Below are 13,579 nucleotides of genomic sequence, written 5' to 3'. Positions count from 1 at the left end.
ATTGTCTCAAAAAATTTTAACTTTTTCTAGGTAGTATGTTATAATTTTTAACTTTTTTCCTTTTTACAGTGACTTAATGTCTTTTTATAGTGACCTTCCAATTTTATATCTAAAATCTATATTAAATTGCCAATCTGGATTAATTTGCTTCGTTTTTAAAACGTGATAAAAAAATATTTTTGGCCAAAAGGTAAGGGATTTATTATCAGTGCTAATATATAGTTAATTGTGGATGTTAAGGTGTCGTGGTTACGTGGCATATTTTATGCCAATGTACTGCAAAGGGGTCTTGTGAGATATTACATTATTGTCACTACAGACACTACAAGCCATCATATATTTCGCCAATGTCAGTTTTCCACTCTGCTCCAAAAAGAGAAAGCAGAGGTAAATGACGGGAAATTGACTTGATAAGAGAGGAATCTTGTACTATTTTGTTCTTTTTTCCTTTTTCCACCTATAAAAGTGTCTTGGTAGGTTATGGCCTACCAAGACTTTACTATAGAATGCAAAACCGCGGACCTGTAAAAGTGTCTTGGTCATGACTTGTGTAGTTAATTTATTAAGGAACACTTGCATAATAAGGAAGAGAAGTTAATGTATTTAGTCGCAGAGTAGTCTGTAGTTGAAGTCAAATCCGCGTATCAAAACAATTCCGCCTTCCATTCCACCATGTGAATCGAACTGCTTTGTTTTTGACTAAAATAATTGCTCTTGCACCAGTCAATGAAGAATTAAGGATAAAACTGGAAGAGAAAATGAACCACGAGAATCCAACCTCTCTTCTGAGATCAGTTAAAACAACAGCTTGTTGAAAGCAAAGCTCGCTTCCGGCTTAACCAAGATGGCTGACCCTGTTATCTCTCTTGTCATTGGGAGAATTGTTGATCTGCTGAATAAAAATTCTGTTTTTCTGAAAGATGTTGAACGACAAGTTGAGAAACTCAAAGATGATCTGGTCTGGATGCGGTGTTTCCTGAAGGATGCAGAACAGAGGCAAGATGAAGATGCGAGGATCCGCAACTGGGTTTCTTTAGTCAGAGCTGCTGCCTACGATGCGGAGGATGTCATTGAGATCTTTGCCAGCAAAGTTGAGTTCTTCACAAAGGACAAGGGACTCGTCACCAAATTGACGTATTATCCCTTGAAAATTGTGAACCGCTACAAGATAGGCAAAGAGATTAAATCCTTACAGATGAGGCTCAATGACATGGAGACGAGCCGTGACAAATACGGTATAAAAAATCTTGGAGAGGGGACGAGTACACATGGAGAAGAGCTTCAACGGATCCGGCGATCGGTTGAGGACAAGGATATAGTGGGCTTTGAGGAGAAAACAAAATCCCTGGTGGCAGAACTTTTGAAAGAGGACAAAAACCGCCGTCTGGTTTCAATCGTCGGCATGGGAGGTGCTGGTAAGACAACTCTAGCCAAAAAAGTTTATAACCATGCTGATGTCAGGACAAGATTCGATTGCCGTGCTTGGGTCTGCGTCTCTTCAAGCTACAATCACAAAGAGACGCTGAGGACAATCATAAAGCAATTAAATCCGATAACTAATGAGCTACTTGACATGTTGGAAAAGATGCAGGAGCAGGACTTGGAAGAAAGGCTCCGTCAAGATCTACAAGACAAGCGTTATCTTGTGGTGCTTGATGATGTATGGAAGGAAGAAGCGTGGGATTGTCTTGCTGGGGCCTTTCCTGATGTTAATGCATCAAGTAGACTGCTACTTACAAGTCGCAATCTGGAGGTTGCCCAACACGCAGATGCTCTTAGCCACCCGTGTGAGTTGAAAACTTTGGGGCAGGAAGACAGCTGGCAGTTGTTTCTCAAAATGGCCTTAGGCCATGGAGCTAATGCTGGGTGTCCTCCGGATTTGGAAGAAGTAGGCAGAGAGATTACAAGAAGATGTGATGGTCTGCCGCTGGCCATCACGGTTATAGGTGGGCTGCTAGTGGCAAAGAAAAAGTTGAAGAGTGAATGGGAGAAAGTTCTCAACAACTTCAGCACATACCTGTCAAGGAGCCAGAGTGGGGTATTAGCAATTCTGGAATTAAGTTATGCAGACCTTTCTCCCAAACTGAAATTTTGCTTTTCGTATTTGGGTTTGTTTCCAGAAGACCACGTGATTTCTGTGCGCAAGTTGATCCGTATGTGGGTTGCAGAGGGAATAATCCAGAAAAGAGATGCAAAAAATTTGGAGGAAACTGCAGCATATGATGTAGAACAACTTTGTAGCAGGAATATGGTCCAAGTGGCAGAAACGACTGTTGATGAGAGGATTAGAAGCTGCAGAGTCCATGATTTGCTGCGAGAGCTTGCAATCAGAAAGGCAGAGGATGAAAATTTTTTTCAGATCCATGACACCAGAGATGATGAAATATCAGCCAAATCCAGGTACCTTGCTGTTCATAGTCTCCCTCTGGATAAAAATTATTTTGGGTCTTCGACCCCTCCTCTCCGGTCTCTGCTTTTTTTCAATGTCCGCTGTCACAGGAAAAACATTAGTCTTATCTTCAAAAGTTTCAGAAAGCTGAGGATACTAGACCTTGAGAATGTTAATATGTACTTTAATTTGCCAAAAGGAATTCGTGAAGTCAGGCTTCTAAGGTACCTCAATTTAAGAGGCACATACATTAGCAGGCTCCCTCATTCCGTCGGTTGCTTGCGATACCTACAAACTCTTGACATACGGAACTCTGAATATCGATTACCAGTGAAAGTTTCAAATTTCATTTGGAAGCTTGAAAGTTTACGGCATCTATATGCGTATTGGATGGTATGTGATGTGCCTCTTAAGATTGAAGGATTGAGGAATCTCCAGACTCTGTCAGGCATACGCTTTGAGGACGTTATGCATAATAACATGATAACTTTGACAAGTCTTCAGAAACTGGAGATTGTAGTGGATGACGGGTCAGAGATAGACAAACTCTGCATGCATTTATCTGAGGTTGGAAACCTAAAGACGCTACATCTTCGTTGTAATTTAGACATGCATTGGCCACAATCTCTAGCTGGACTTTCTTGCCTCCATCATGTAACAGAGCTTAAGCTAGTCCAGCTGGAATTGAGAATGCTGCCTCCTGATTTCCCTCCAAATCTCTCTCGCTTGTCTTTGAAATCCACGTATCTCATGGATGACCCAATGCCAGTACTGGAGAAGTTGGGACAGCTGTCGTTCCTAAAAATGAAAGCTACATATTTTGGACCACACCATGTGGTCATTTCTAGGCACGGGTTTCACCAATTGAAATTCCTTGAGCTCAGCCGCCTACTTGCTTTGGATGAAACAAAGGTGGAGAAAGGTGCATTGCCACAGCTCCGGTGCCTGAGAATCAGGAGCTGCAGCAGATTACGGAAGTTGCCGGAAGAGCTGAAGCACATATCAAGTCTTGATGCGCTTGAGCTTGTGGACATGCCGAAAGATTTCATCAGTAGGCTTGATGCGGACCTGGTATCCAGTGTCCCTAACCTCAGAATATTTGACTCGCTGAAGAAAAGATGTCGGCATATGTATTTCCCACATGGAATGGTAGCTATGTCGCGTGGTGATTAATAAAATTATTTCAAGTTTTTATCAAAATACATAAATAAAAAGAATGTTTCCTTTGTTTTTTTTTAATTATTTGAAATCTCACACTTCAATGCTTGCTTTGTTAATTGTCCCACTATTATTAAACAAGGGATGACTCTTTTGTTATTAATGATATTTTGGGCAACTAACAGTGCCTACACCGACATCTTTTGCATTACAAATGGATACCTTGCTTTGTTAATTGTCCCACAATTTTGAGTTTGTAAATGGATACCTTAATAAACTTGGTCTTGAGCCATGATTTGACAAAAAAAATTATTTATTTGCATTACAAATACAATTTCTATCACATCTTTTTATTTTTCTAATCATCTTTTTATTTTGCATATATCACATCATAAAAAATATTACAGTAATTATTTCAAATAATCTCCTGTACAAATCTGTGTACTTTTACCTTTATACTCTCATTTATTTATTATTCTCTCTACTGAGCGGCCCTTGCTTCGCCTCATATTGTACCATTGTCTAAATTTCAGTGCAATGATTAATAAAATTAGATCCAGTTTTTATCAAAATATATAAATAAAAGGAATCTTGCTGATTCAACATCCTTAGTTTGTCATTATTTTAATCTTTATTTCCCCATATAATTCAGACCAACTGACAAGCTTTTTTAAGTACTCCATTTGTTTTTAAGTTTGGGTAACTGACATTTACACCTATGTCTTAAAGGATTTGTGTCTCTATCTTTTTTTTTTTCTTTTGTTCGTAGTAATACATTTTTTTTACAAAAATCTATACAAATGTCATATATAATAGATAGTCCACTGTCTATAAGTTTGTCACTTTTAATTTTTTGTGATTACATAATATGTACTGCCTTGAAGGAAATGTGTACAAGTTGGCACTTCCTCTGAATTCTTCGTGATTACATAACATGCATTGCCTTGAAGGAAATGTATATACTTCACGAAAAAGCCAAGCATAATTTTTCTTATAAATAAATTTTTATTTATTTTTTTGTGAATTACTGGAATGAAAAGAACATTATAAAAAGAAGGGTTAAGCACAAAAACTCCCCTTAGAATTTGGTCAAAGTTTTTTTTTGTAAGAATTTGGTCAATGTTGTACTTACATCTAAAGTTTATTTCTTCTCACTTTACCTTCCATTTCAGTCTAACCCATCAAGTTAACTGTCAAAATAGTTGAGTTGATGAAAATGCCCTTTTACATGGTTTAGAAGGAAAGAATTTAAGAATTTTGGATGTTCAAGTTACAAGACACGATTTTTTACCATAGAATAAATTTTTTTTTATCTTTAGGATAAAATAAAGTGGCATATTAATAATTTTTTCTGTCCAAATCATCATGCATGTAATTAATTTAAGTGGAGAGACCCTGAATTTTGTGAAAAGGAAGAAAATTATATGTTCATTGAAATGCCTAATCAAATCTTCTTTCTACCTTCAATCAGATGACTGGATAAATTATTGAAAAAATTGATCATAAGTATGCAAATATTTTTTTTAAAACAATATTTTCAACTTCAAGTCAAGATATATGGATGAAAAAAAAAGGATTCCAAACTTGAACATGAATGATATCTCATATATCTAGAGCCTCTCGTGTTACACTAACATAAGGTGTAGCCCTGAATCTCAATGCAGAGCAGGGCAATCAAGTTGAAGAAAGAAAAAATGCGCAAAAATGGAGAAAATGATAGCGCTTCTTGCCATTTTGCTCCATGTTATTTATAGCAGTATTTTTATCATATTCAATCAGGGAAAAAGGAATGTTTGCTGAAATTGAACTAAACATCAGTTATAAATAGTTTGAAGTAGATTGGTGTATATTTACTTATTCACGTAGTAATGACATTAATGTGTTATGAAAGGAAACCTAGGACAAAAGCATCATTGGATTTCATTATTATCATTATCATTACTATATAAAATGTATGAATTTTAGCATTAGAGAGTGTAAGCACTTTTTCATCTTAGTTTTTGTTATTTCCAAATTACCCTTATGTCTTTTAATTAAAATTATTGCATTTCAATGTGGCATTAATTAAAAGAAATAAAACACTCCAATTGATTACATTTCAATAGTATTGGTGATTATAATTAAAAATTGCTCATTAAAAACTACTTACCTACCCTTGGACTCCATCTCCAATTATTATACTTGTATCAAAATTTCTTAATCAAAGTATGAAAATTTTCTCATTAGTCATTAGTTGAGATTGTACAAAAAAAAAAATCAATGTAAAAAAGTAGACACTCTCTTAAAAAAAAGAGAGAAACATACTAGAAGAAGAAAGCCCTTATTCATCTATACATCTTTATACAAATTTCACAATTATGCACTTTATACCAATGGGATAATATTCGAAACCTCCCTTGAGGTTTCTCCTAATAACACTTGGAACCCTGAGGTTTTAGAAGTATCACTTACCTTCCCTAATACTTGACACACTATATATCACTGTGTGAAAATTAATTTTGCACTGCCTGTAGGTGTTACCGTTTCATCTGCGTTTCAAAAATCATCATTCAATTGCTACCCACGCGTGATACTAACTCAGCAACGACCCAGCTCTATCGAGTCATACCCAACTACCACTCTGTGCAAATTAATGTTGCACTGGCAATAGATTGAATTCTATTAAGTTGGCAATAACTTTGGCAAATAGGTTACAGCCCATCCTAGGAGTGACCACGATTCAGATTTAAATCGAAACCAGATCAGAATTGATTCGACGGATTGTTGAACCGAAATCGAAACCAAATTTTGGACATCAAAATTGGAACTATAATTGTGGCTAAAGGTTTAGATTTAGGTTCATCAAAATTCTGAATCGGAACCAGAATCGAAATAGATGGTTTACAGCCCATTTAAACCTTCTAAAAAAATATTTGCCACCTAAACATATTTAACCGGATTATGGTTTAATATCAATAGTCAACATCTACTACCAGTAGCTCTAGTTCTAACCCAACAACTCATTGTCCTATTCCATTAATAAGTTTATACCCCATGACTAATCTAAATCTAAGACGAATCTAATCTAATCAATAATAAAATATTTTTTTTTCATAAAATCTGCATAATTTTTTCTTTTTCTTGCACATGATGATATAATAAGTTTTTTTTTGTTTTTACATTCATTATCATATTTTTTTAGAATCAATTTTATACCAACAAGTGTTTAAATATAACAAAAAGAATCGGAACTGTAACTGAAATAGTAGGTTCAAGAAACGTAGTCATAACTACTCTTTTGAGAACTGATTTATGTTCTATCTTTCGAAAGAATCAAAACCGTCAATTTTGAAACTGGAATCGATGGTTTCTAAACAGTGGCGATGTCTAACGCACCTATCCTCCTCTTATTCGGTCAATATCGAATTCGAATCGACCTCGAGCTAATCAAGTCGAGTTTGAGCTCAAAAACATTAAGTTCGTAAACTCGCGAGCTCGGAAACTCGCGAGCTCGATTATATATATTTTTTTATTTTTGATTTAAATAATAAAATTACATATATATATCTCTAATATTTTATTATTTGTTAAGAAAAATATTTATTTTATTCATTTTTAAAAATAAAATAATAATTATTAATTTTTTTAACTCGAGTTCGAGTTTCATAAAATTAACTGGAGGCTCGACTCGATTAGATCAAAACTCAACTTGACTCGGCTCGTTTGCATCCTAATCCTATGTCATGTTACCTTGTTACTCGGTTGTTTTTTACATACCGAAAGTGCAAATAATGGAGACTTTGACCCTTCATTTTATGGCCTCGATTTCTCCTCCTGCATGTGTCACCGCCTGCAGTGCGTCCTGCAGGCATTAACGCACCTTTGAGGTTTGAGCGTTACTTTGTAGAATTAAATCATAGAAATATTTTAACTAATGAGCTATTTATAACTAACTAGACTTGTAAAACAAGAAACTATTATGTTAAGAAATTATCAAATAAAATATAAACTTTTAAATAATACAACTATTAAAAAATTTAACTATAGATAAAACTATTAAATAATCAATTAAAACTTTTAGGTTTGGTTTGTTTGTCAACATATATAAATAAAATAAAAGTATGGGTGAACAAGAGCTATATGTTTTATCCTTAAGATGCCGGAGTACGGGTGGCTTAGTGGAAGAATATGTTTCTTTGCATAAGTGATTATATTTTTTGAAAAAAAAATTGGTTGTATCATAAATATGTATTTCAATCATCTTTTTATCTTTCTGTACACTTTTTTAGCTCACATTCATGATGTCAAAAAAACCACGATAATACTACCACATCAAACAAGAGATGCCTAAGATGAACAATGAGATGGAGTTTTCATCTAGGAGAAAAAGGAAAAAAATGGAATTCGCTTCTAGAAAAACTGAATAAATGTTCTTTTGTAACAAATGGAATTTCGCTTCTGCCAAAACTGAATAAATGTTCTTTTAGTTTCAACCAAGCAATAAATATTCTTTTGTCACTTATGTGAAAGTTGAATGTAAGTCTCAAAATGATTCACATTTTGTACTATATTTAGCAAAGATAGAATTAATATAAAACTAAGAAAAAAGAGCTGTGCTTGTATAGCTGATCACAAAGCAAAAGTAACAATTGCTTCATAAAATGGGAAATTTTATAGAAATGCATAGCAACTGTTTTGGCATTTTTCTCAATTTCTAATGCTAACAATAGTGTAAGGTATAACAAAAATTTGAGGATGCGATTATATAAACAATAACAATACTTGAAAAATAAATATAAAATGAAAATCATGTGTTTGTTATAACAATGTATTCAGCACAAAATATCTTGGACAGTGAGAATATCCTGAACCTTGGAGGGAAGTGGGGGTGAGGGAGCTGGTGTTATTACAAGACATACAGACAGTAAACCATATAGATTAGGGCAGTATCCCTCTCATGTGTAAAAGGATTTCTCAGCAAAAAAAACAAGAAAAGATATGCTTCATCCCTTACATTTTAGGAAACAAAACTTTTTTTCTTTATTTTTAAAATAAAATAAATTAGTCCCTCACATTTTAAAAACGAAGCAAATTAATCCCAGAATGATATCCTGATATAGATTTCAAGGGTAAAATTGAAACATCAGTTTAGCTTTAATCAAATCTAACTATATCTGATATGTATACGATATTAAGTCAATAGAAAAAGGGAAAAGATTAAAATTACAACATAAAAAAACCTTCTCTCTTAAAAAATAAAATTTTTTTCAAAAAGTGATATTAAATTAACATCAAAAGAAAAGATTAAAATTACAACATCAAAAACAAACCATTCTCTCTAAAAAAGAGGAAAAATTTAAAAGTTGTAGCATAAAAAACAAACCCTTCACTCAAAAAAGTTTAAACAATTTTTGAATTATAAAATTTTGTAACTTAGGGGGTTTTTTCCTTTTTATGTTGACCAATGTGATTGTCTCAAAAAATTTTAACTTTTTCTAGGTAGTATGTTATAATTTTTAATTTTTTTCCTTTTTACAGTGACTTAATGTCTTTTTATAGTGACCTTCCAATTTTATATCTAAAATCTATATTAAATTGTCAATCTGAGATTAATTTGCTTCGTTTTTAAAATGCGAGGAACTAGTTTGCCGCATTTTAAAAGTTAGAGATAAAAATATATTTTTTGCCAAAAGGTAAGGGATTTATTATCAGTGCTAATATATACTCCCTCCCTTTTTTTATAACTGACGTTTAAGAAATTTGCTCTTAAGTACTTTTATCTGTCATTGTATTATTCCCATGCAGCATTAATTATTTTTCACAATTTTACCCTTTTATCTCTCTTTTCCATTACAGGGTTCTTAATTACTACTCCTAGTAATTATTGCTTCTCTCTTTGCTTTTGGCCTAGTAAAACAGCACCATTTAGTACTTTAGTGAGAGAAAATATGGATGAATTGGACAATTAATGAGGGTACAAAAGGAAAGTAGTGTATAGATTTAAATAATGAAAAACTTTTCTTAATTGGTGTGCAAAACCTTAAACGTCAGTTATAAAAAAAGGGAGGGAGTAGTTAATTGTGTATGTTAAGGTGTCGTGGTTACGTGGCATATTTTATGCCAATGTACTGCAAAGGGATTTTGTGAGATATTACATTATTGTCACTACAGACACTACAAGCCATATATTTCGCCAATATTAGTGTCAGTTTTCCACTCTGCTCCAAAAAGAGAAAGCAGAGGTAAATGACGGAAAATTGACTTGGTCAGAGAGGTACTATTTTGTTCTTTTTCCACCTATAAAAGTGTCTTGGTCGGTTATGGCCTACCAAGACTTTACTATAGTCTGCAAAACCGCGGACCTGTAAGTGGAAACTGCTTATCAAATCCGCGTATCAAAACAATTCCGCCTTCCATTCCACCATGTGAATCGAACTGCTTTGTTTTTGACTAAAACAATTGCTCTTGCACAAGTCAATGAAGAATTAAGGATAAAACTGGAAGAGAAAATGAACCACGAGAAGAATCCAACCTCTCTTCTGAGATCAGTTAAAACAACAACAGCTTGTTGAAAGCAAAGCTCGCTTCCGGCTTAACCAAGATGGCTGACCCTGTTATCTCTCTTGTCATTGGGAGAATTGTTGATCTGCTGAATAAAAACTCTGTTTTTCTGAAAGATGTTGAACGACAAGTTGAGAAACTCAAAGTTGATCTGGTCTGGATGCGGTGTTTCCTGAAGGATGCAGAACAGAGGCAAGATGAAGATGCGAGGATCCGCAACTGGGTTTTTTTAGTCAGAGCTGCGGCCTACGATGCGGAGGATGTCATTGAGATCTTTGCCAGCAAAGTTGAAAGTATAAAAGATAAGGGATTTGTGACTAGATTGGCATATTATCCCTGGCGGAATGTGAGCCTTAACAAGATCGGTAAAGAGATTGAGTCCTTACAGACAAGGCTCGATGACATAGCCGCTAGCCGCGAAAAGTTTGGTATAAAAAATCTTGGAGAGGGGACGAGTACACATGGAGAAGAGCTTCAACGGATCCGGCGATCGGTTGAGGACAAGGATATAGTGGGCTTCGAGGAGAAAACAAAATCCCTGGTGGCAGAACTTTTGAAAGAGGACAAAAACCGCCGTCTGGTTTCAATCGTCGGCATGGGAGGTGCTGGTAAGACAACTCTAGCCAAAAAAGTTTATAACCATGCTGATGTCAGGACAAGATTCGATTGCCATGCTTGGGTCTGCGTCTCTTCAAGCTACAATCACAAAGAGACGCTCAGGACAATCATAAAGCAATTAAATCCGATAACTAATGAGCTACTTGACATGTTGGAAAAGATGCAGGAGCAGGACTTGGAAGAAAGGCTCCGTCAAGATCTACAAGACAAGCGTTATCTTGTGGTGCTTGATGATGTATGGAAGGAAGAAGCGTGGGATTGTCTTGCTGGGGCCTTTCCTGATGTTAATGCATCAAGTAGACTGCTACTTACAAGTCGCAATCGGGAGGTTGCCCAACACGCAGATGCTCTTAGCCACCCGTGTGAGTTGAAAACTTTGGGGCAGGAAGACAGCTGGCAGTTGTTTCTCAAAATGGCCTTAGGCCATGGAGCTAATGCTGGGTGTCCTCCGGATTTGGAAGAAGTAGGCAGAGAGATTACAAGAAGATGTGATGGTCTGCCGCTGGCCATCACGGTTATAGGTGGTCTGCTAGTGGCAAAGAAAAAGTTGAAGAGTGAATGGGAGAAAGTTCTCAACAACTTCAGCACATACCTGTCAAGGAGCCAGAGTGGGGTATTAGCAATTCTGGAATTAAGTTATGCAGACCTTTCTCCCAAACTGAAATTTTGCTTTTCGTATTTGGGTTTGTTTCCAGAAGACCACGTGATTTCTGTGCGCAAGTTGATCCAAATGTGGGTTGCAGAGGGAATAATCCAGAAAAGAGATGCAAAAAATTTGGAGGAAACTGCAGCATATGATGTAGAACAACTTTGTAGCAGGAATATGGTCCAAGTGGCAGAAACGACTGTTGATGAGAGGATTAGAAGCTGCAGAGTCCATGATTTGCTGCGAGAGCTTGCAATCAGAAAGGCAGAGGATGAAATTTTTTTTCAGATCCATGACACCAGAGATGATGAAATATCAGCCAAATCCAGGTACCTTGCTGTTCATAGTCTCCCTCTGGATAAAAATTATTTTGGGTCTTCGACCCCTCCTCTCCGGTCTCTGCTTTTTTTCAATGTCCGCTGTCACAGGAAAAACATTAGTCTTATCTTCAAAAGTTTCAGAAAGCTGAGGATACTAGACCTTGAGAATGTTAATATGTACTTTAATTTGCCAAAAGGAATTCGTGAAGTCAGGCTTCTAAGGTACCTCAATTTAAGAGGCACATACATTAGCAGGCTCCCTCATTCCGTCGGTTGCTTGCGATACCTACAAACTCTTGACATACGGAACTCTGAATATCGATTACGAGTGAAAGTTTCAAATTTCATTTGGAAGCTTGAAAGTTTACGGCATCTATATGCGTATTGGATGGTATGTGATGTGCCTCTTAAGATCGAAGGATTGAGGAATCTCCAGACTCTGTCAGGCATACGCTTTGAGGACGTTATGCACAATAACATGATAACATTGACAAGTCTTCAGAAACTGGGGATTGTAGTGGATGACAGGTCAGAGATAGACAAACTCTGCATGCATTTATCTGAGGTTGGAAACCTAAAGACGCTACATCTTTGTTGTAATTCAGACATGCGGTGGCCACAATCTCTAGCTGGACTTTCTAGGCTCCATCATGTAACAGAGCTTGAGCTAGTCGGGCTGGATTTGAGAATGCTGCCTCTTGATTTCCCTCCAAATCTCTCTCGCTTGTCTTTGAGATCCACGTATCTCATGGATGACCCAATGCCAGTACTGGAGAAGTTGGGACAGCTGTCGTTCCTAAAATTGAAAGCTACATATTTTGGACCACAGCATGTGGTCATTTCTAGGCACGGGTTTCACCAATTGAAATTCCTTGAGCTCAGCCGCCTACTTGCTTTGGATGAAATAAAGGTGGAGAAAGGTGCATTGCCACAGCTCCGGTGCCTGAGAATCAGGAGCTGCAGCAGATTACGGAAGTTGCCGGAAGAGCTGAAGCACATATCAAGTCTTGATGCGCTTGAGCTTGTGGACATGCCGAAAGATTTCATCAGTAGGCTTGATGCGGACCTGGTATCCAGTGTCCCTAACCTCAGAACATTTTGACTCGCAGAAGGAAAGAAGTTGGTATTTGTATTTCGCGCATAGAATGGAAGCTATGTCGTGTAGTGATTAATATAAAATTATTTCAAGTTTTTATCAAAATAAAAAGAATGTTTCCGTATCTGTTTTCCCCAATTCACAAGCTTTTTAAGTCCTTTGTTTTTTTTTATAATTATTTGAAATCTCACACTTCAATGCTTGCTTTGTTAATTGTCCCACTATTATTAAACAAGGAATGACTCTTTTTGTTATTAATGATATTTTGGGCAACTAACAGTGCCCAAAAAAGAGTTATTTGGTTGATTCTAATTTTTCCAATGCTGTCCAAACCGAAAAAGAGAATAAGGAAATAAAAGGCCCTATTCGTGCACTGGAAGAGAAAAAAGAATGAAGTTGGCAAACAAATCTAAAGTTAGGATTGATTGGAATTCATCAATGTTGTACTTACATCTAAAGTTTATTTCTTTTCACTTTACCTTCCATTTCAGTCCAACCCATCAAGTTAACTGTCCAAATAGTTGAGTTGATGAAAATGCCATTTTACATGGTTTAGAAGGAAAGACCTTAGATTTTTTTGGATGTTCAAGTTACAAGACATGATTTTTACCATAGAATAATTTTTTCTGTCCAAATCATCATGCATGTAATAATTTAAGTGGAGAGACCCTGAATTTTGTGAAAAGGAAGAAAATTATATGTTCATTGAAATGCCTAATCAAATCTTCTTTCTACCTTCAATCAGATGACTGGATAAATTATTGAAAAATTTGATCATAAGTATGCAAAAACAATATTTTAAAACAATATTT

The 13,579-nt window shown here is 35.8% G+C and overlaps 2 protein-coding genes across 2 annotated transcripts; both read left to right on the top strand.

Annotated features, from left to right (window-relative positions):
• The first annotated feature begins 844 nt into the window (after window positions 1-844).
• On the top strand, window positions 845-3,562 carry LOC113741842 (probable disease resistance RPP8-like protein 2). The gene has a single exon (XM_072046458.1). The coding sequence runs from the start codon at window positions 845-847 to the stop codon at window positions 3,560-3,562; it is 2,718 nt and encodes a 905-aa protein (XP_071902559.1).
• A 6,565-nt stretch (window positions 3,563-10,127) lies between these two features.
• On the top strand, window positions 10,128-12,773 carry LOC113720175 (probable disease resistance RPP8-like protein 2). The gene has a single exon (XM_027245132.1). It carries the CDS (start codon window positions 10,128-10,130, stop codon window positions 12,771-12,773), a length of 2,646 nt encoding a protein of 881 aa, XP_027100933.1.
• The last annotated feature ends 806 nt before the right edge of the window (window positions 12,774-13,579 follow it).

This window comes from Coffea arabica, chromosome 4e, assembly GCF_036785885.1.
Source record: "Coffea arabica cultivar ET-39 chromosome 4e, Coffea Arabica ET-39 HiFi, whole genome shotgun sequence".
NCBI classification, from domain to species: Eukaryota; Viridiplantae; Streptophyta; class Magnoliopsida; order Gentianales; family Rubiaceae; genus Coffea; species Coffea arabica.
Note: the sequence above shows the minus strand (reverse complement) of the source record. Positions and strands in the feature narration are given on the sequence as shown.

Bases quoted from the DNA above. Each gene is read 5' to 3' on its own strand.
- LOC113741842 (XM_072046458.1), top strand. From the start codon at position 845: ATGGCTGACCCTGTTATCTCTCTTGTCATTGGGAGAATTGTTGATCTG.
- LOC113720175 (XM_027245132.1), top strand. From the start codon at position 10,128: ATGGCTGACCCTGTTATCTCTCTTGTCATTGGGAGAATTGTTGATCTG.